The sequence below is a fragment of the Papilio machaon genome, chromosome 20 (genome assembly GCF_912999745.1).
Source record: "Papilio machaon chromosome 20, ilPapMach1.1, whole genome shotgun sequence".
Classification (NCBI taxonomy): domain Eukaryota; kingdom Metazoa; phylum Arthropoda; class Insecta; order Lepidoptera; family Papilionidae; genus Papilio; species Papilio machaon.
Genome location: NC_060005.1, coordinates 898805 through 920972, shown reverse-complemented (window position 1 = coordinate 920972; position 22168 = coordinate 898805). Strand labels below are relative to the sequence as shown.

At 33.8% G+C, this 22168-nt stretch overlaps 1 protein-coding gene across 2 annotated transcripts; it reads right to left on the bottom strand.

Moving 5' to 3' along the window:
- Positions 1 to 220: 220 nt before the first annotated feature.
- Positions 221 to 21217, bottom strand: LOC106714686. 2 transcript variants are annotated; one of them, XM_045682765.1, is made up of 7 exons: positions 19561 to 21206; positions 14813 to 15105; positions 14531 to 14623; positions 10071 to 10156; positions 2206 to 2326; positions 1587 to 1765; positions 221 to 973 (listed from the first exon to the last, which is right to left on the bottom strand). In XM_045682765.1, the coding sequence occupies exons 1-7, from the start codon at positions 20510 to 20512 to the stop codon at positions 754 to 756; spliced, it is 1944 nt and encodes a 647-aa protein (XP_045538721.1). In that variant the 5' UTR covers positions 20513 to 21206; the 3' UTR covers positions 221 to 753. The 2 variants fall into 2 exon arrangements, with proteins under 2 accessions (XP_045538721.1, XP_045538722.1); XM_045682766.1 differs by lacking the exons at positions 221 to 973; positions 1587 to 1765; positions 2206 to 2326 and adding exons at positions 6864 to 7390; positions 7484 to 7837 and having other exon boundaries at positions 19561 to 21217.
- Positions 21218 to 22168: the final 951 nt, after the last annotated feature.

The window sequence follows — 22168 nt, the reverse complement described above, 5'->3', positions numbered from 1 at the left end:
CTTCTATTAAATAGTAAGTGTAGATTGTTACAAGTTAGAATCTAAAAATGTACAATATTTATACATACAATTTGTACAAATATGGAAAAATTGACATAACTATAACTTAATACATAATCTATATTCACAGCGTTGTAATTAACGCTAACAATGTTACTAAATTTAAACACTAAAATGTCTTAAAATGACCAAAAGTCAACTTTATATTAAACACTTTCACATAAGTAATAAAAGTTTATTTGCACTGATGGAGTTCTTACGCACTTGAGTTTAGTCAAATCTCAGTTAGTTACACTGACATTGACACAAAGTGTGTCAAGGTTCATCACGTCTCAGCCACTTCCTTTCCTTAAATTAATTCACTGGTACTTTTCCACAAATTTACTATATCAGATTGTGTTGCGCCAACAAACGGTTTACTTTTTTACAAATTTCTATTCTTGTTAATCATCAGAAAGATTGGCCAGCTTTTTAAAGATAGATTTTTCAGGACATCAGACAAAAACACAGAAGTATCTTGCAAACAGAAAACCAACTTTCCATTTACCAAATAGCTGGAATGATTTTTTTTCAAGCGTAATGGTATTCAACCATGTAAAGATCTGGTTTACGGTGTTTTCAAACAGCAAATTGATTTATTGTTTTGAAGAAGACCTTTGATGACGCTATTAGTTCTTTTGAGAGATCTCTTTTCATTGTCTGTGTGATCTTCTGTCAGCACGTGTGTAGGTTGGTAGTTATTGTGTCGAGGGTTCAGTTTGCGCGTGCGCGCTTGGCGTGCGGGGGATGCGCGTGCGCAGGTCGCGGCGGCTGCTGCTGCGTGTGCTCCTCCATAGCCATGCCTGACCGCAGCATGTACTTGATCTGCAACATGTGCTGCATCACGTCGCGGATCTGCACCAACGCGAGCCCATTCTCTCCCGCCGCCGCAGATTTACATTTACCAGAGTTCCGTAACACTTGTAGTTGAGTACTGGAAATAAATTAAACAAATTATATTAGTAGCTATCACTTAAATAGGACACTGGTAACTATTTTTTATTATTAATAATAATTATCTTTATTGCCATAGAAATTAACAAAATTTTAAAACACAATAATTCACAATGTTCAGTGATGGCAAAAGCCAACACCGCTCAGGATACAGTGTCGAGCTGGTTTTCAGCCACTCCCCTTTATTGCAACTAAACCTTGTCTAGGATAAAATACTCTTACATTTTAGACAACATTATATCTCGAAATTATAAGAAATTCTGAAAGAAACAAAATAATACCCTTTTTAAATAAAACACTAATAACATTTCAAATGACTAACCGAGATGATCAGACTATGCTTAATGTATTGGTATGATAGCCCGAGTTAAACGGGGGCTTTTTAACGCAGTGTAAATTCGGGTGTTGGCTAATATCAAGCGAAAAACACTTCAAAATCACTCTTGTTTCCTTTACCAAGTGCTCAAAATACAACACTGAGAGATAAAAAAAGCCTGCCATATGAACAGATATATGGAAATACATTTGTACTAATTGCAGAGTCCATTCAAAAGCGGTGGTCATTGTAAAATTTAATAGAGATGAGTACTAACGAGTTGGGCCTGTATAGTGTGAGGCCGAGTGCCTCGAGCATAGAGCGGCATGTGGCAAGTGGCACGCGGGGGAAGAAGTGGCTGGCGAGGTCGGGCAGAGTCATCAGCAACTCTGTATACTGGTAGGGCTTCGCGTTGATGCACGGCACCATCGTATTCTCCACCAGTGCTTTTTGCACCTGCAACAACAAACATACAGACATTATTGACCGTTTCAATCTTATTGGTGGTACAAGATCAACTTAACCTTGTGTTCTCTGCAGTGACTCAAGAGATGTTTCGAGCAGCAAAGATGTTTGAAAACTATAATTAAATGAATTGTTTGGGCCTGACAACTTTAAAACTACGACTAATTCATATAAGCACCATTAAGTACACGCAGCCGATCACTTGATTATGACTTCAAATCTCAAAAATCGACTATTTTCATTATTAATTAATGAATGAAAAAAACATTTATTGCCACACAAAAAAAATAAAAACACATACATAAAAGGCACAAACTTGATACAATAGTGTGGCAAAAAGAAGCTCAGCAAAGCAGGGATAGACTAAACTGCCTCTGCGCTGGTTTTCAGCATTTTTTAAGATAAAATGATCAAGAAAAAGGAAATTTTACCTTATACGGCGTATGGCTGCCATTTGTATTGATGTCTGCTATAGGGGTAAGCCTTTTGCGCGGCTCCACGGACAGAGAGGTTGAGTGGCCATTCATTGTCCCAGTGACTTGCGGTGGCACACTGCAACAACACATTACTTCTTACTTACAACTCTAAATACATTACATGTTTTAAATATTAATTATTAATGATTATATGACGAAAATGGTAACATGTAAGATGTAACTATTTTCGTTGATATTTATTACGAGACATATATTTTTTATTGTTGTACATATGTATTTCTTTTTTTTACTACAATTTATTATATAATTTAGAATGCGTGGTCCATACCCAACCTCAACTAAATATTTAGTGTATTATACATAAAGGTGGTAAACACATTTGTAATTATTTTCTATGTTAAACATGCTTTTTGAAGCAAAGCGCTTAAAAAAACTTCAGAACACGTTTTTTTTTATTAAACAAGCTATTAGACATTAGTAAAATGAAATGGGAATAAATGTAATGAGTGAAAGAAGGAACAACCTGTATTCTAGTCTATACCTTTTAATTCTATGTTTACTTGCATCATCAGGACTTGTCAAACTGTACTTATCCGGATTTCAATATTCAATGAGATAATAGATCACTCCAGTAAATATCAAGGTGTTATTTGAGATTTATGTACAATCTTATCAAAGCTTTATATACTAGATAATAAGCTTAAGATAAAAAAAACGCTTGAGAGGTGTCAATGGACACCCGAATGGAACGAAGTTCCTTTCAATTAATTAGTGAAGGAATTGTAATATTTTTTTTTTATTTTAAGTTATAATAATATTTTTTTTATTATTAACAAATATGTTACATGTTACATAAACTTAATCAGTAGGCTCAATTTTCAAAGCAAAGAAGTAGGAAACATATGTTTGGGATTCTATTTTATTTAATTGTCTTGAAAAAACTGCATCAATGGTAGTATTATATTTTGTTGTTGATTCTGCTGGATTATTGTTAATTCTTAAATCAACTTCTTCCTCTAGAAACTGTAGCAATGGTTTTGATTTTTCATTACTGAAGTTGATGTTAAAATCACCGGCTAAAATGAGTGGAACTTTATCTAAATTTTTTGTTGTACCTGCTAAGTGTTCGAGATACATCTTTAGAATACTCTAGCAGTTGCTCGATGAATGAACTCCTGAAGATCTATTAATTTGTTATTTGGTGAGACCTATATGACTGCCATGATTAAGGTAACACCGTTTTCCATTACACACTCTGCTGCACATAAATCTGCAACACTTGTACGTCTTTGGACAGCTAGTAAAGCAGCTTTTTTTCTTGCTTTTAGTCCAACCTTTGGTGATCCACAGAATTCGAGCCAAACTCTGCAAACTACGTTGTCCTCATTGAAGTCTAGGTGAATTAATTTACCAACGGCACCATTAACTAATCCATCACTTACATCAATATTTGTTGTGATAAGATAATACTTTCCTTCTACAAAAGTGATTTGGTAAGGTAATCCCCCAGTATCGATGACAGATTTTTTGTGTAGTTGTAATCTAAAAGAAGCTTCTTGTTCTTGATTTTTAGTTCCAGTTATTATATCCTTTGCTATTGAGATGACCTTATCTGAAGCTTCTTGCAAAATTGAATTGTTGTAACTGTCTACAGCGACATTAGTATAAAATAAACGAACACCATGAGGACTTAATTGTCGAGTTTCTTCTTTTTTGAAAAATCTTGATTCGATAATTTCTAATTGAAACTGTTCCAAAACTTCACCATTGCCAATCTTTGTAAGTATTAATGAAAATGCAGCATAAGCCTGTCTCATGACTTGCGTTAGTTCAAAAAATTTAAGACCTCGCCATAAATGTGGACCAAAAATTCTCGTTTTAATAGGTTTATATAATCAATGTTGCCCTTACTGGTGGAGCCTGGCGTAAATCACCAATTAAAATGACGTCAATGCCGCCAAAATCAACATTATGATTTGCAGTAATTTGTTTTAAGCGCAAATCAATTTTGGCTAACAGTTCTGCGCTGATCATGTTGATTTCATCAATAATCAATACTTTGACGTATCTAAAAAGAGATCTGTACAAATGTAACATTTCAGATGATAATGGTTTCAGATGGACAGTTGAAGAAATCGAAATTTTAAGAGCAGTATGAACCGTAGTACCATCAATTGCCACAGCAGCTTTACCAGTAGATGCGCAAACTATATACGAATTACAGTAACCATCATTGTCAGTATATCTATTATAAGTTTAAAAAAGTCTTGCCACTGCCTGCTGGACCAGTGAAAAAAACTTGAAATGGTTGCTGATTTTGAGTTTGAAGATGAGATATAATATGCATTAAAAGTTCTTTTTGCTCACTGTTAGCCGACCTCATTAAGTCGTAGAATTGTTGTGTATCCGTTGAATTTTCTCTTTTTTTTTGCAATAGCACAAAGTTTGCTGAGTGTAGCATTTCGTATTATATCAGCATTAACGACAGAATTAACATCCTGTTGTAATCTTGCATATGGACCTTCTTCAAATATGACATTAGCTTCGTTTCTCAACTGTTCGTCTTCATTGTCATCATCAATTTCAAGTGTTTTTTCTAGATCTAAATTACATTCAAACTCTTTCCTACGTTCTAAAATCAAGTTTTTATTATCTTCATAAATTTGAATGAATTTATTTTCAGCAAGAACTTCATTATCTTCACTTCTAAAAGGAATGTGTAGTAACACCATTTCTCGTCTATAATCGTTGAATTTGTTAGCCTTATCATAGTTACGGTATCTAATAACTCTAGACATTTTTCTTTTGTAGTACTCTCCGTGTTTTCTCATACTATAATTAGCAACAAATTGAGCTGTTACATTTTCAAGAATTTCAGGCCTTTTTTCGTACTTATCGAACCAATTTTCCTTCCATATATTTGTCAGATCAATAAGATTCAATTTTGGCAAATGTGGTGGAATTATCGGAAATGAAAAACCATTGTACGTTGATAGTAGTGGAATTTTTCCTTTATCCATAGCCTTCTTACACGTAGAGCATACTTGAACAGTAGTACCACGTACGTAATTAAGTGTTTGAAAAATTTTTTTTTCTTTGAAAAATGGAAAGATCTATAAGTTTTATAGCAAAACAATTTTTATTTTTTTATTTTTCGCAATAATTAAAAAGTTATATCAAAATAAAAATTAATTTTTGAATCCAGTACCGAAGACGCGCCGAGAACTCCCGAACAAATCCGAGCGCGTATGACGTCATACTGTTAGTTTTTACTCGTAGTAGTATACAGAGATTGTTGATGTTAAATGCAGCGACGTGAGACAAATAAAGAAGAAATTAGAATTATTACGGTTGCTATGACTACGTGTGTTATTGTTTGATTGATTGATTTTTTATATAAGATGTGTTATGAATTTAAATAAAGTTTTGTTTTGTTAGTTTTAAAGCATTTCCTTAAATTCTCACACCCACTTGCACATATAACCGATTCTCTTTAAAAGAGATAATAAGTACAGTGCTTTGAGCTTTGATTTATTTCATTCTGTCATTGTTAAATGTTCAAAAATATATTAAAAACTAGCTTTTACCCGCGACTCCGTCCGCGCGGAATAAAAATTAGAAAACTGGGTAAAAATTATCCTATGTCCGTTTCCTGGTTCTAAGCTACCTGCCCACCAATTTTCAGTCAAATCGATTCAGCCGTTCTTGAGTTATAAATAGTGTAACTAACACGACTTTCTTTTATATATATAGATGTCAAATCTCAAAAGTTATCGCTCTTGTTTTGTACCATTATATACAAATACTACAAAGACAACTCCTGAAAAAATGTTTTTAAATGTTTCTCAAGACGAGAAACATCGAAAAAAATGGTTTCAAACAAAATCGAACTTTTTTTGTTGTGAAGATCACTTTGATGTATTTCATAATCATATTGTTATTATTTATTTTTTACTAGAGGGACATTTTATCTCAATTATTGCATTACTAATAACTCCTCAGAAGATGCTGCGAAAAGCGAAACGAAATTAACTTTAACAAATCGTTTTTAAATAGCTGTAAACGCTGCACTAGTATGAAATTGCTAAACATTATGACGTCACAAGTATTGTGGCCAATCGTGGTGCGTTCACATTCACGTGACTTTATTTTAAATTTTATTAATTTTTAATCGCTTGTAATTAATTGAAAAAAAATTTTTTTTCGTTTTTCACGTTACGTGTCGATAAAATTAATAATTAAGTTTTAAAATATATAAAAAAATTAAATATACATTTTTTTTCAAACTCCCAATTCTGAAAAAATAGAATAATTTTAACAAATAACAGTGAATTAAGCAATGTTGCACATTGTTATAATGTATTGAATCTTGTATAAAATAATGATATTACCAGCAATATCAATTGTAGAATATCATCATGTACGCCAGTAGTACTTTTTAAGTCATTTTTCCACCAAAGTCTATCGCAAACAGCACAAGAATGACCAAAAGAACTTTCTTTATATTATAAAATTGCAGATGACCATGGATTTCTTCATAATATTTTGTATATTTTGGAACTGTATCATTACTGTCGTTCATTCCTACGTTGAAAGTAGCAATATCATCATGTTCATCGTTATCATCTCCACTAAGTTCATCATCGAACGATGTTAGGGAAGATATTTTTTCTGTACGTTGATTTTCTACTATATTCATTTCTTCAACTTGAATTAATGGTGTGAAATGTACGTCTCGAAGATATAAATGTATGAAATTTTGCAAGTCATTGACTCTGAAATGAAGGAATTGTCTTTCTTCTATGTTAGTTCTAGTGTTAACATAGTAATTATGTACACAAACATTCTAATTATACACTTTAGTAAATATTTCTATACAATCCATTTATGCATACTCTGTTTCACTGCTGAGAATTGACCTTGCACCATTTGGATTGATGCATGAGTTGACGAAGGGCGAAGCAAGTAGTTGTTGCCTTATTTGTAAAGGTGACATTGAGAGATTCATAATTTTTATTATAGAAAAAAAAAACAATTTCCATCTGTAGGAATGTTAGCATCTTGATATTAGATTCTTTGTGGCTGTGAAATGAATTATTTTGCTGCGTTTCTTCTGCATTATTACGTATTTTTTCTGGATGTTTACATATTTTTGCACTGCTCGTGATTATCTCGTCATCTAAAATTAACCAATCAAAAATATTGATTAAAATGACATCATATTTTACTCCAAAAAATCTACCTTAGAAAGATAAAAAAAAATCATACTTACACATCTGAATGATGATTTAAAGTGTTTAAAGCCTTTAATTTCTTTTTCCTATAGTAATATTCTTTATTTCTTTGTTTATCAGTTTTAGGTATTTTTTTAATTTTTTGTTTCTTTAATTTCTGCGCTTCATAATATTTTTTTCTTCTTTCTGCATCAGTTTTAGGTTTTTTGGCTGGTAATTGATCAGTCTCACTACATTCGAATGATCTCTCTGCAGTTATGTTTTGTACCATTGTATTTTCTAATTTCTTTCTCTCACGATATTCTCTACATTTTTGTGCATTTGTCTTTTTATTTTTCCTTTTCCTTGATGTTATAGTTTGTACCTCAGTAGTCGATGCTTTAGTTGATTCGCTATTAAAATAAAAAAGCAAAAAGCAAAAAAATTGTACATATATATACACACACCGAAACATTTATATATATACATGTCTATTCTTTCATACACGTCATAGATGCGCGGGACTTTGTAAACACAACAGAGTGTATATATATATATATTAAAATATGATTTGTTATTGAATTTATTAACACAATAATAAAGAGAGGTTATAGTAGCAAGTAGCTAAAAATACAAAAGCATTTATTATTATCTGTATATAATCTCTACTTACCTAACTCCATCAGCACAGGTGGGCACAGTTAATCGAAAAGTTAACTTCGTTAATCGTTAATTAAAAAATTAACTTCGTTAATCGTTAAAGCGTTAAATTTTCGAAAATTTAACGCAAGTTAAACTTAATCGTTAACAGTTAACCATACTAAAATTATACATACTAATTTCACACTTATGTGGCGACACTTGTTTAAAATAGTAATTTGACTATACATTCTATAACACATAAGTATTGAGACAAGTATGAATGCAGTATAGTATATTTCATTACGAGTGCGGAAAGCCTGTCATTGCAAATAGTTCCGACAAATGTCTACCCGACCCGAGGCGCAGCCGAAGGTGAGGGTTGACAGTTGGAACAAGTTGTAATGACAGTTCCGCACGTGTACTAAACAACTATTTTAATACAGTTGCGAAAAAATGAAGCAATATAATATAATAATAAAAACACAATAAACTCAACTAATTAATATGTTTGAAAAATGGCGCCAACCGTAAAAGAATACAAACAGAGATTTTTTTTGTTTTCTTCACCCATTCTGGGTAGGCAAAGGGAACTATGGCCATACAGCCAAGTCTTCAGTAGATTACTTTTAACGATATGAAATGAAAATTAAATTTAATGAGATGAAATAAAATGAAACCTAACCTAATTCATTAAATTTGATATTTTAACAAATTAGGAGCTTCTTTTTAGAAATATTTGCATGAATCATAAAAACTTCAATGATTTTTTGTAAAAACTTCGTTGGGAAAGAGAACGCACGAGTTTGGAAAAGCTAAAGAAAAAGCACGAGTAAAAAAGTGTTTTTAATACAGTTTCTCAAAAAGTGGCGTATTGCAGGAACGAAGAGCGTTCGGAATGTGGGCTATTACATACTCGTGCTTTTATATACTCGTAATGAAATATACTATTTCGAACCTTCTTTTCATTTTGTCCTGTTGGTCACGTCTTTCCCGGACGCTCTGATGCATCACACTTGCACGCGAACTTCACATATATCAATTATCAACTCGTTCGTTCACCATTCGAGTCGCCGACAGTCGCCCAACATAGTTGAACTTACGAGCGTGGCGTGGCACGTAATTTAAACAAAATGACAACACGTCTCCAAGTTTCTAATGTAACGATTAACGGACTTTTATTAACGGAAGTTAACAAAAGCGTTAACACTTTTCGAAGTTAACTTAAAAGTTAATCCGTTAAGCAAAATGTTAACTTCGTTAATTAACGATTAATGGATTAACTAGTTAATGCCCAGCTCTGTCCATCAGCAATAAAAATATTTATATTTAGCGTTGACGTAAAAAATTTAAAGCATATAAAAATAATAAAAGCATAGATATCCAAATAAAAACGGTTTCAATTTGAAAAAAAAACTCAAATCTACGTGAGCACAAAAAAGCCTGGGGAAAAATATTAATTTTTGGGAATTTTTAACCTAAACTTATACCTTTAATGTACTTGTAAGATTGTTGTTTTTTTATTGTTAAATCAGTTTTTATTGTACATATCGCAGAAAAGTTTAACGATATTCAATGACAGGCGTGGATATGAAGAATAGAGAAAGAAAGCCACGCCTACCAACCAAACTGAGACAGAAAACCAACACAGAGATAGCCTGAAGGTAGTGACACGCGCATCGCTACTGCTACTCTACCTACACGCGTATTGTATCTGACGCTGTCAAGTAACTTTGATAAATCTGACGCTTAACACGGATAGAGTGACCGCGGCCAGAAGCAAGCGCTCCAAACATCCGTAAAGAAGCTTCGCTTCAAAACTTTACATGTAATACGCAAATATAAACGCTATTAAAGTATGGGTAAATACTCTAACTAGATATACAGGGTGTTCCTAAATGACAGAAATGATATATATATAACAAAAATGGTGCAACTTGCGGGAATGGTACATATGGTAGGTATGGTGGGTATGTTGGTATAAAATTATATAAGAAGCATGCTCACTTCATGGTGGTGGTGTTCGCAGTGCTCCGCACCAGAGGTGGGGGCGGCTGCTGCGCCATCGCCATTGTTATTGAACTGTTCGGAAACTGCAACCAACGATAAAACATACATGTTTCACAACAACACCGACAACCAAACGCAAAATATATATACAAAAAATAATACAAGCACGTGGCCCTCCCCGCTCCTCTAAACAGCCCATACAGGCGAAAAAAAAATAATATTATAATATAAAAAAATAAAACCCACCATTTTTGCAAATGAAATTGAATTTATCTACAGCGATCTTAGGGAACCTTTACCTCATGCAAGAAGAAATAAATTATAAAGTAAATCAAGCCTTGAAAATACTAGACATTCTACTGTGTCATTAAATTGCAATTTTACGAAGAGTTTTTAGTAATAACACCTCTATAGTCAATCTCTAGTAGCCAATGAGAAAATTTATTTCGTATTAAACAGAGTACATTCCTCATAGTGAGTACAAGCCTCGTATTGAACATTAAAATGCAAGTTGTAATAATTTAATGCAGGGATTCCCAAAGGATCGATATTGAACTTAGAGCATTGCTCATTCTCACTGTCTTCTATTGACCTAAGTCAGAATGAAAAATAATAATAATATTAATATATGAGCCGCTTATTTTGAAAGTGGCCTAACTCCATTTATCTTCAAATCGAGATATTGAAAGTTTTGCGTTTCAATGAATTTAAAAATATACGGATAAGATACTAAGGAGTCATACTGCTTAAGCGTATCTAAGGATGTTAAATTTAAAGTTCATGTTAAAATAGTGGCAATTATTAAGTAAATAACGTGCGTTTTCTTATCAAGAATGGAGTTGGGCCACTTTCAAAATTAACAGCCAGATTCATTATAAAATTTGAAGGTGCCCAAGTCCATTCAACATAATTTAAGATGTTTCAAATTAAAAAAAAACGAAAACGGAATTTGTTTTTCATATGTTGAAAACACTTCGGAAACATAATTTATGCGATTCAAAACATTTTTTAATTACAGAACATAGAAAATTACAAACATAAATTTATTACAAAACAATTTATTATTCATCTACATTTTGTGCGTGTGAAAGGGATTTGAAATAGTCATGATGTTCTGGTGGTATGTATCGTAATAGGTCAATCATGTCCTTAAATTTTGCTGTTGTAACTTCCCTAATATATGTATATATAGAAAATATTGTACGGTGCCAATACAATAATATTTTCGAACCTTTTTGGTGTACCCCGACGTGGTAATAAATTCAAAACTTTAAAATTTTCATTTTCATTCATGGATTTCTTATAAAAAAAATTATATGGTTCATTTCTAACAAAACGCATCTAACATATTCTTAACCAGTTTACTGATTCTCCATCAGAATCTTTTCTCTCTCTCTCTCTCTGTGTCGGTCCCTCATTTCTGAGGATCGTGGTCAGCATGTGCAGGGTCGCATCTGGAGCGGATGATATGCCTCCACCGGCTCCTGTCCAGCGCGTCTCTCACGACGGTATAAAATTTTGTGGACGACAACTCCTTCATTTGGTCAGTCCATCTTGTTGGTGAGCGGCCGCGTGGTCTTTTTCCTTGAGTGTTGCCAACGACAATAAGTTTTTCTAGACTTTCGTCTCCTCTGCGTATTGTGTGGCCGAAGTATGATAGAATTCGTTGTTGGCATATAGTGGAGAGGCGTGTTTTTATACGGAGCTTGGTCAGGATTGATGCATTGGTGCGTTTCGCAGTCCACGGTACCCTTAACAGGCGTCTCCAGCACCATATCTCGAATGCATCAATCCTTTGTCTCTCACGGGCTGGAATTGTCCACGTCTCCACTCCATAAAGAAAGATAGGGAATACCAGAGCTCGTATCAGTCTGATTTTGGTTTTTATGCCGATTCCTCTTTTCTTCCATATGTTGGTTAACCGGGTCATCGCATCTTTAGCCATACCAATCCTCCTTTTTATCTCGGGAGCACACTTGCCTTCATTGTCAATTTGGGATCCTAGGTATATGTAGCGATCGACGACATTTATGCCAGGAATGTTGCAGGCTACATTTGTTAAGTTTCCGGCTCGATCCACTATCATCACCTTTGTCTTTGCTCTGTTTACGACGAGGCCGACGTTGCCGCTTTCTGACTCAAGTCTTTGAAACAATTCCGTCATTTCTTCAGAATCTTTTACTCTTTTACAAATTGCGTCTTCTAATAATTTTGTCGATACAAAATCTTCGTGTCTCATTTCATTTAGAATAAAATTATTACCCTTCCGACACTTTTTAATAATCTTGTAATAATATTGGGGAACGTACAGTAAATTATTTTTTTAATGCCATTTCTACCACGACAAAATCTCTATCATTTGGTAAAAACGAATGTCCTGATATTAAAAATTTATGATCTATAATTTCTACATTATTATTCAAAGCTTGGACAATTTTCAACCACATTAAAGTTACTTTAATGTTTCTATTTTGCTCGGTGCACATGTCACTGTAAGCTATAATGTGTTTTTCACTTCTTAATTTTTTAATATGTTTTAAGATGCATGAAACAATAACTTGATGTAACTATAAATGGAGTTGGGCCACTTTCAAACTACACGGCTCACTTATTCAATTAATTCGGAAAACTTATGTGTAAAAAATATATCGTATTTTCTCTGAATATAAGCAATCTGAAGTGCTTCACTGATAAATAACATGAAGTTGTACATGTAACCATGGTTAACGGCAAAAAATTGAAAAACGGAGTTAGGTCACTTTCAAAATAAACGGCTCATATATAAAAGAAAGTTGTGTTAGTTACACCATTTATAACTCAAGAACGGCTGAATCGATTTGACTGAAAATTGGTGGGCAGGTAGCTTAGAACCAGGAAAAGGACATAGGATAATTTTTACCCCGTTTTCTTTTTTCTTTTTTTATTCCGCGCGGACGGAGTCGCGGGTAAAAGCTAGTTGATCTTAAAAGTAGGTAATTTGACCATATGGGTCTGAAGTAACAGTTCATTGTGGAAAAGGGATCACTTGTCCAAAATAGTTTGGGGATCCCTGATTTAATGTAACCACATAATATCCTAACAAAATGAGCTAAAAATAGTATATCATTTAATTCAAGACATACAAATTATTACATTTTATCACTTAATTCGTGTATTTTTTATCTATGGTGAAAATTGTATATAATATCGTTTTTTACTATGGATACTGCAACAATAAGTGTCAAGGTGGCAAAGTAACCGCGGGTTTTCATTGGTGAAAAACATGTATAGAAATATATTACTATCTCTGTTATTTTTTAAGAAGAATGACATTAATGAAAATAAATTTTTAAGTATTTCCGCATTGGAAATCGCAACCTAACATATTAAAAATATTTGTTTCCTTAAAATATGTTCCTTGTATTTCCCCAAAAAAAATACGTTGTGTTAATAATTTTTCGAATTTGTATTTGTTATAATGTAGCTCATCGGAATTGAGGTAAATACTGCAATTCAACAAAACCCTAGAACATAGTTTTCCTTATTCTCTTATAATATAAGAAAAGAAAATCTTTTTTATTAGATTTTTGTGAGCACGCATAGAGATTTTCGTTTAAGATTTTTTAGGCTATTTGAAAATATGTAAAAAAGGAAGGTCTTACTTTTACGACCTTTAAATAAAAAATTAAATACTTTAAAACTTGGAGTACAGAAAAACATCTTAAAAATGGAACAAAGCATGGCGCAGATTAAAAATACACTGAGTGATTGATCAAATAAAAATCATTGCATTGAAATTTATTCAACAAAATTGTGACAATTATTAACTATATTGGTGACATAATTAAAAAATCCAAAATTTGGACTATATCTTAATATATATAAATCTCGTGTCACAATGTTTGTCCTCAATGGACTCCTAAACCACTTAACCGATTATAATAAAATTCGCACACCATGTGCAGTTCGATCCAACTTGAGAGATAGGATAGTTTAAATCTCAAATTATAGTCGCAATTTTAATTTATTGCTAATTATTTGTCTGTTATTATTTGACAGTCACAATTATCTGTTAACTGCAAATGATTCTAACAGATGTCGATACCTTTCGACTGGGTTGAGTAAGTAATCAATAGATGGCGCTGCTATGGTAAATCTACGAACGTGTCATATAAGCTTATTAACTGCGCGCGGACGGAGTCGCGGGCGACAGCTAGTATAAAATAAATGGCAACCTAATAGACAAGTGTCAGATTTAACGGAGATCGGGGAGGGACCACGCCTTTGACAATTTATTTTTCAAATTAAATTTACATGGAAAATTACAAATATTGGAAATCAGAAAAAATACTAAATTCTTTTAACGTCACTCAGTGGAGTAGCGAGATATTACGGATTTACAGATAACCTACAAAATATCCCTAACTCTTGGATACTGTTTGTGTAATGTATGCTGTGTGTGGTATAGGTATACTGACTTGCACATTACGCTGGTGCTGCGACCGGTGCTGCGGCATGCTGGCCGCCAGGTTGTAGCGCGCCGCCGCCTGCGCCTGCGCAGCCACCTGTGCCTATCATCCCATAGAACATCAAACATCTTTATCTCTATTCACGCTACATTCAAATTGCCTATGAGAGTATTCTTCTAACAGCCATATGGATAGTTTTTACAAGAGAAATGTACGAGAACGATACAATATTAACAGCGCAGGTTGTATCAGTTTTAAAGTCAAAGCTGTAGGCAGTGCTTAGTATAGTACCTGTGCGAGCCGCAGCACCTGCTGCGTCTGCGCCTGCGAGAGCGCAGCGGGCAGGTTCCAGTTGTTGGCGAGAGCCTGAACAGCAGCAGCGGTGATGCCCCCGTGAGGCAACTGTAACGCAGCAGCTGCAGCTGCGGGCGAGTGCCGCGCTTGCGGCCGCCTCCCGCGCGCTCCGCCCATTGCAGCCGCCGCACCCGCACCACCCACCCCGCCCGCCGAGTGCGCACTGGCGCTCGCGCCCGGCGGCGGTGCGGGTGGCGCACGCGTCCATTGCCCACCGCCTGAGGCAGACCCTGTACAACACAACACATTTAGTCATCTACTAGTGCTAAAAAACAAGCCTCGAGCAAAATACAATCAAGGAGATTAGTAATATTTGTCACATAAAGGAACGTAATAAATCTTTTCTCGCGCAATTTGTACAAATATACACAATATTAATGTGTTATATTAATACCATATACCTACGTAGGGGTTATTCTAAATTATTTTTTCTATATTTTTATACTCCTTCTAAAGCTTTCTTTCAGTCTTTTACGTGATTTGTTATGGGCATTGTTATGACAGATGACGTCATAGCCATTGTCAGCATGGACTTCCACAACACGCAATTGTTTAAATATTATGACGTTATAAAACCGCGATATCCTGCTCTAATACATCACACACAAATCGAAAGAAAAACGGAGATTCTTTTTTCATTCGATCATTTTAACAATAAAAAAAAATCAATGATTGGCTTTATATTAAGATTATAGTTACTACCACAATGTTTACAATCACGAAGTAAGATCAGTTATCTTACTTATATAATGAACTAGCTTTTTCCCGCGACTCCGTCCGCGCGGAATAAAAAAAAAAAAAGAAAACGGAGTAAAAATTATCCTATGTCCGTTTCCTGGTTCTAAGCTACCTGTCCACCAATTTTCAGTCAAATCGATTCAGCCGTTCTTGAGTTATAAATGGTGTAACTAACACAACTTTCTTTTATATATATAGATGAAAATGTTTAGATGGATGGATGGACGGATGTTTTTTTGAAGGTTGCTAAAACGGCTCTACGAATCACGATGAAATTTGGCATAAATGTAGAGTATAGTCTGGAAGAACACATAGGCTACTAATTAAGTTATTTTAAATCCGGAAGGATTATGGACAATTACAAAACAATTACGGAGTCGCGGGCGTCATCATCCAATTAATTTAAAAAATCTCGTGCTATATATATACTTAAATATACAAAATAGAATTGAACAGTTAAAAAGGCACAGAGCTAAAGTTATCTGTGAATAGGCATGCAAATTATTTTTATCATGTCAAGGCTCTCTGAAGGTTTCGTGTCTTTCTCGAACTACGTCTGACTGCCAACATAAACGAACAAGGAAAACAAGTATTATATACGACACACAAATATGTCAACTATGTCACACATAATTTTTGATTTTTTAAAACAGAAAAATAGTGGCAGTTTTACAGATATATTGCCAATCATTTTTTTTTTGGCACGTAGATTAAAAATCGATACAGCTTTTATGACATAAAAAGCATTTAAATAGTTTCTTGAATATCTCTACCCTAAGATGAAAAAGGCAATAATTTTCTATGGTAAAAAGAAGACATTCTTGTCTTTCGAAAGGGGGTTAGTAAATAAATTACGAAATGGAATAACGCCACAAGTGACTACACTAAAAAGGTTCAATATACCAGGAATGGTGAAACCAATGGCACAAAACACAATATGTTAACCTTTTGTTATTAAATTTTCTAATAAATCACAAAATCAAAATTGTTTGTTCAGAAATATCCTAAAAAAAGTTTTCTCAAGAGATAAGATGTTATAAAACATCTAAGTAAAATTGAGATAATGTTACAATTTTCATTGTGAACTTTATACCTTTGTAATTAAGTCTATTTTGTACTAACAGCTATATAAATACTAGACATCTAATGTAACTTTAATAGTATTTAGTTGCAAAAGTTTGATAAAAAGTTGGCGCCAACAAACTGAGGCATTTTAATTAACCTTTTTCATCTCGTAAGATAAAATATTCTGTTAGTTTAACTAATTTTTGTACATGACATATTTTGAATATTTAATCATAGACAATCTTATAGAACAAACTAACACTTTCATAATAACTAAGGCACCACTCTATACTCTTTGAAAAAATAGATAACTGTTCTTACACAGGTTGTAAAAGATCTAGCAGCAACTGTGAATCTGACAAATAGATAATTTACGTTTTATTTTAAACTAACTGTGCCCGCAACTTCATCAGCATGAAATACCTACAAAACATTCACATAAACCTTACATATATTGCATACAAACTTTCATCCCGTTGTTGTTCCCTATTGTTATAAAATTTACAGCCTAAAAAATTAGTTTCAGTCTTCTAACTGTAATAATGATGATACTTCCATACAAATTTCCACTTTCAACCCTTTATTACCCTTTTTTGCATTAAAATTTAGTCTATATCCCTTCTCAGGCTCTAGACTAGGGATTCCCAAAGGGGTTGATATCGAACTTAATCCATTGCTAATTCTCACTCTGTCTTCTTCTATTGACCTAAGTCAGAATGAATAATAATAATAATTAATCTTAAAAGTAGGTAATTTGGCTACGGGGTCTGTGGTAATGGTTCAAAATAGTTTGGGAATCCCTGCTCTAAACTATCTCTGTACCAAATTTCATTTAAATTGGTTCAGTAGTTTTGGTGTGAAAGTGAGACAGACTTACTTTCACATTTATAAAATTAGTAAGAATATGTTTAATAGTAACAAAGGTTTGATATTGTCTTAATATTTATATTTAACTGTACAAATAATTATTGCTTACATTAACATTGTTTAAAATACTTTTTACTAATCTGCACTTTTTATTGCACTTTCTACATTTTTATCGCATCTAAAAGCAATAAATTTGTTTGCTTAGGTTTGAAAAATACTTATACTATAGACTGCTTATTAATGAAGTTTTCCTATTTATGTACTACTAGCTGTCGCCCGCGACTCCATCCGCGCAGAATTATAAAAAAAAACGTAATGAGTATACTATGTGTTCTTCCAGACTATGTTCTACATCTGTGCCAAATATAATCAAGATCCATTGTAACGTCCCGGAGATACCTTAAAACATCCATCCATCCATCTAAACATTCGCATTTATAATATCAGTAAGATTTATACCTTCATTGACAGAGACTAACCAGACAAGTACAATTTCATATGATTTTTTTTAATATACTGTTATACATAGTGCCAAAAAGTAGCTTTTGTCCAAAACCTTATCTATATAGAATTTTAAAAAAATTGAATCTTGTTTTACTCAAGATTATGTTCTATATCTGTGCCAAATTTCAATCAGATGTGTTGAACCATTGCATAGTTATTAAGTAAATATTTAAATCAAATGTATCCCATTGGCAATAAACATTTTAGGGATCATAGGTAGCCTATGTTTATTCCAGACTGTTTTCTACAACAACGCTAAATTGCAGAGGTCCAATTTTTTTTGCGGTTCTAGAGACCTTCAAACATTCATCCATCCATTTAAAAATTAGCTTTCATAATATAGTAAGCAATGAGATAGATTGTTATTGCATGAAATTATATGAAAAACTTATTATTCCAAAATAAAAATGTCTAAAGAAAACAATAGTAATGTCTTTAAATAATACTGATCAAAAGTTATTGATATATTGATTTATAACAATTATCTATTGATGAAGTCTTATTAAAACTATTAAGGTTTATTCATAACTGATAGATCTAAGAATTTTTTATCTATAACTAGCTTTTACCCGCGACTCCGTCCGCGCGGAATAAAAAATAGAAAACGAGGTAAAAATTATCCTATGTCCGTTTCCTGGTTCTAAGCTACCTGCCCACCAATTTTCAGTCAAATCGATTCAGCCGTTCTTGAGTTATAAATAGTGTAACTAACACGACTTTCTTTTATATATATAAAGATATAGATAGATTAAAAATCCTCTTGGGTTACTAGGAATTGGTTGTAACCAATGTACTGGACTGAACACTGTAACTGCACATTTAATTCATGTGTAGGCAAAAATGAGAACTTTACAGAACTGATAGTTAAAATTTTGCCTACATGTTTTGTCTGTACAATCTATTTGTCCAGTTAAAACTGAATGTGTGGTTTTATGCATATTTTCTTCCCTCTAAATCTTTATGGACATTTAAAATGCTTATAATATCCACTCTATAACTCATATTATAATTGAATCTTTTTAGAAAGATCACAAATTATTTTGTGTGAATACTACAGCAACGGAAATTCTTGTTTAGACATAATTGCAAATATAACGGTAATGTTGCACAATTTTGTGCAAATATTTGAACAGTTTAGTTATGATTAGCTTTTCTGATATTTTGAGGTATAGGAGGCAAAGTTATTTCAAACTACACTATTACATTTAGCAATTTTTCATTAAGGATAACAGACCGCTAAGATATTGTAGGAGACATAAATTAATTTCTTAGACAACCAAGTGGCCGAGGACCAAATAACTGTAAATATGTTAAGACATTAGGAATATGCTTAATCAATGTTTCCCATCTAGTTCTAAACACTAATAAGACTATGAATCTGCCGAGACATCCATATTTGGCATAATTTTAAAAGTTGTGTCCGAAAAATTTGTCAAAATTGTTATATTAATTAATTAAAAAAAGCTAATTATAGTTATTTTATATGAATAAAAATCTTAATATTAAATTACCTTTGGCTGATATTAGTAGCTGCGACTCCACAACTTTGTTGGGCCAATACTCCTCGAATTCTGTTCCTGGCGGGAAGTAGCTTTTAATATCCGTCAAACTGATCACAGAACAAGTTTCGCTAGCAAACAGTTCATTCCGTATTCCTTGCACTTTACAGCAGAATTTCAAATACGACAGGTCCCAGCCTTTCAGCTGATCCGCTTTCAACTTTAAATTGTCCGTTTCACCTTCAAAATAAAATAATGGAACAAATTTCTGATTATCTCGCACTGTGTACGGCACCACCGACTCCTTATTTATCCTAATGAAGCCACACTTGTCCTTGTTATTAGTCGTACCACGTAACAATTTGTTGTAGCAAACGTCCAAGAAATTATAAAACTCGTAAGCGTCCGAAAGTCTCACAACTAAATCCTTCTGCGTGAATGCATCACGACCAAACTGACCGTCACAATGTCGCGTGTTTATCTCGTTGAGAAGCCGCGCTTCGACTTCTGTGATATAATAGCTCCTGATACACGTACAGGAGTAAATGTCGGCGTGTAGATAGTTCAGGTACTTGTTGAGAAGTTTTATCTCCACCATGCGAACGGCAACATACTTTTCGCCGGACCGGTAGATGTAAGGTATATGACACTTGCCAAGCATGTCCCAACCGAAATGGCCTTTATAACTAGCTTCATCAGGGGCCGGCGTCTTTTTATCGTCAGAAGTTGGCCGCTGCAACTCAATTGATACACCGTTCTTTCGATTTAAGTAATTAAGGATGCCCATCTGTCCCCCGGGACCGACTGGTGCCGCTCCCGCCAAACCCGGTGGAGGACGAGGCACCGCTGCAGAAGCTGCTAGTGCCTTCGCTTTATTAGCCTCCACCATCTTTGCAGCCAACTCCCTGATCTCTGCCTCATCGGGCCGCTCAGTTTTCACCTTCACTAGCGTGGTTTCCGTCATATTGGAGTTTTCTTAAGTCACGGTACTCAACTAGTCCATGAGATCCAGGAGATGGGCACGACTACATCATATGTCCGTTTGTGACATTAGCTTCTGAAAGCTACGTAAACACTTGCACTAACACTGCACTCCGTAATAACTGCACTCAAAACTTGACAGGTAATTATTTCAATCCTTTCATAAAATATGCGATCGTTGTTTATTCAACACAATTATTTTTTTAGAAATTCAGTTACGCCCGAACGTGTGTATGCCGGCGACGACCTGCGGCGACTAAGGGTAAGGTGGAAAACAAACTTCCGTCTTGTTGTTTGCAACTTTTTGAAACTTCCTAGTTGTTTATATTATTATTCGTCAAAACTTTTTCAAAACTGAAGAAAATCCTTCAGGATAAAAATTACAGAAATATCTCCTATCCTCACGCATAGTTTGAGGGAACATGAATCCCAAATTTTGTGTTCACGAGGGAAATGCCCAATACCGTTGTATAGTCTCGTGGGGAGTGCGCTTCATGTATATTTTTCACCTTTTGGTGACTCAGCATTGAACAAAATGGCCGCCGACAAGGCTTTGTTGGCCAATCATGCCAAAGCTAGCGGTATACATACCTACAAAAATACCGTCGATGACGTAGCCGCACTCCTTACGAGACTAGATCTCAAGGACTTTTCATAATTTACTGCCAAACTGTTAGTCTACTTTTGAGTTTCAAAAATTAAAAGAAGGACCATAATTTTTTTTAATTCTACCATTTTTTTTTTATAAATTTTAGCCCTGAATTAGGTACAAAATTATCTCCGATTATAAACAAGATTTATGATTGTACTCTTACAAAGTAGGTAGTCACTGTGGATAGTCTCGTAACACCGTTGATATGTTAGAAGAAAAATTACTCTGAATGGCCAACTTAAAACCGCCTCTATTGCCTCACAGATAGAGTGCTATCATGTGCCGCGTAATGAGATTTTCTGCCTTAACGCCTCGTGTAGTGAGACTAGCCGTCGCGCGCATTCCACGAACATAATCCCCTGCATGAGTGAGCGGGACAGGAACAAGTAAAAACTAGATGTCAAATGTTTAGGTATTTTACTATAGCGTAAAGAGATCGTATCGTATATAGATATATAATGCAATTACAAGCTTACGTAAGCACTTCTAACCTACTTAGAAGCGAAATACTAAAGTAAACTTTTTAGCTTAATTTTTCTTTATATTTCAGTCGTGATGTATTTTTGTAACATTAAACATTGGAGAAAAAAAGGAACCGTGTGTTTTTTAGTTTTATTGATTTAGATTATCTTAGACCTGTCGTGTAAGTTAGACATATTTTGTTTAAGGAGTATATAACATGTCTGTTTTTACAGTATAGTTTCTATATGGCCTAGTGTAATTAAAAATAAAGAAAAATTAATTTTTTGATCCTTTGTTTCAGCTTCATTCCTGAAGATCTTTCTTTTCCGCCTATTCTAATCTAAATGGACATCAATTGATTGATTGATTTAATAAACTGTTTAGGTGGATAATATGTTTTTGATCCTTGATTTCAATATGGGATACAAACTTAACAAAGTTAATAAGTCAAGATTAAGCGTCAGATTATATTCTTGTCTAACAAGACTTTACGGTTAATACTTCAAAATAAGTTGGTACTAACGG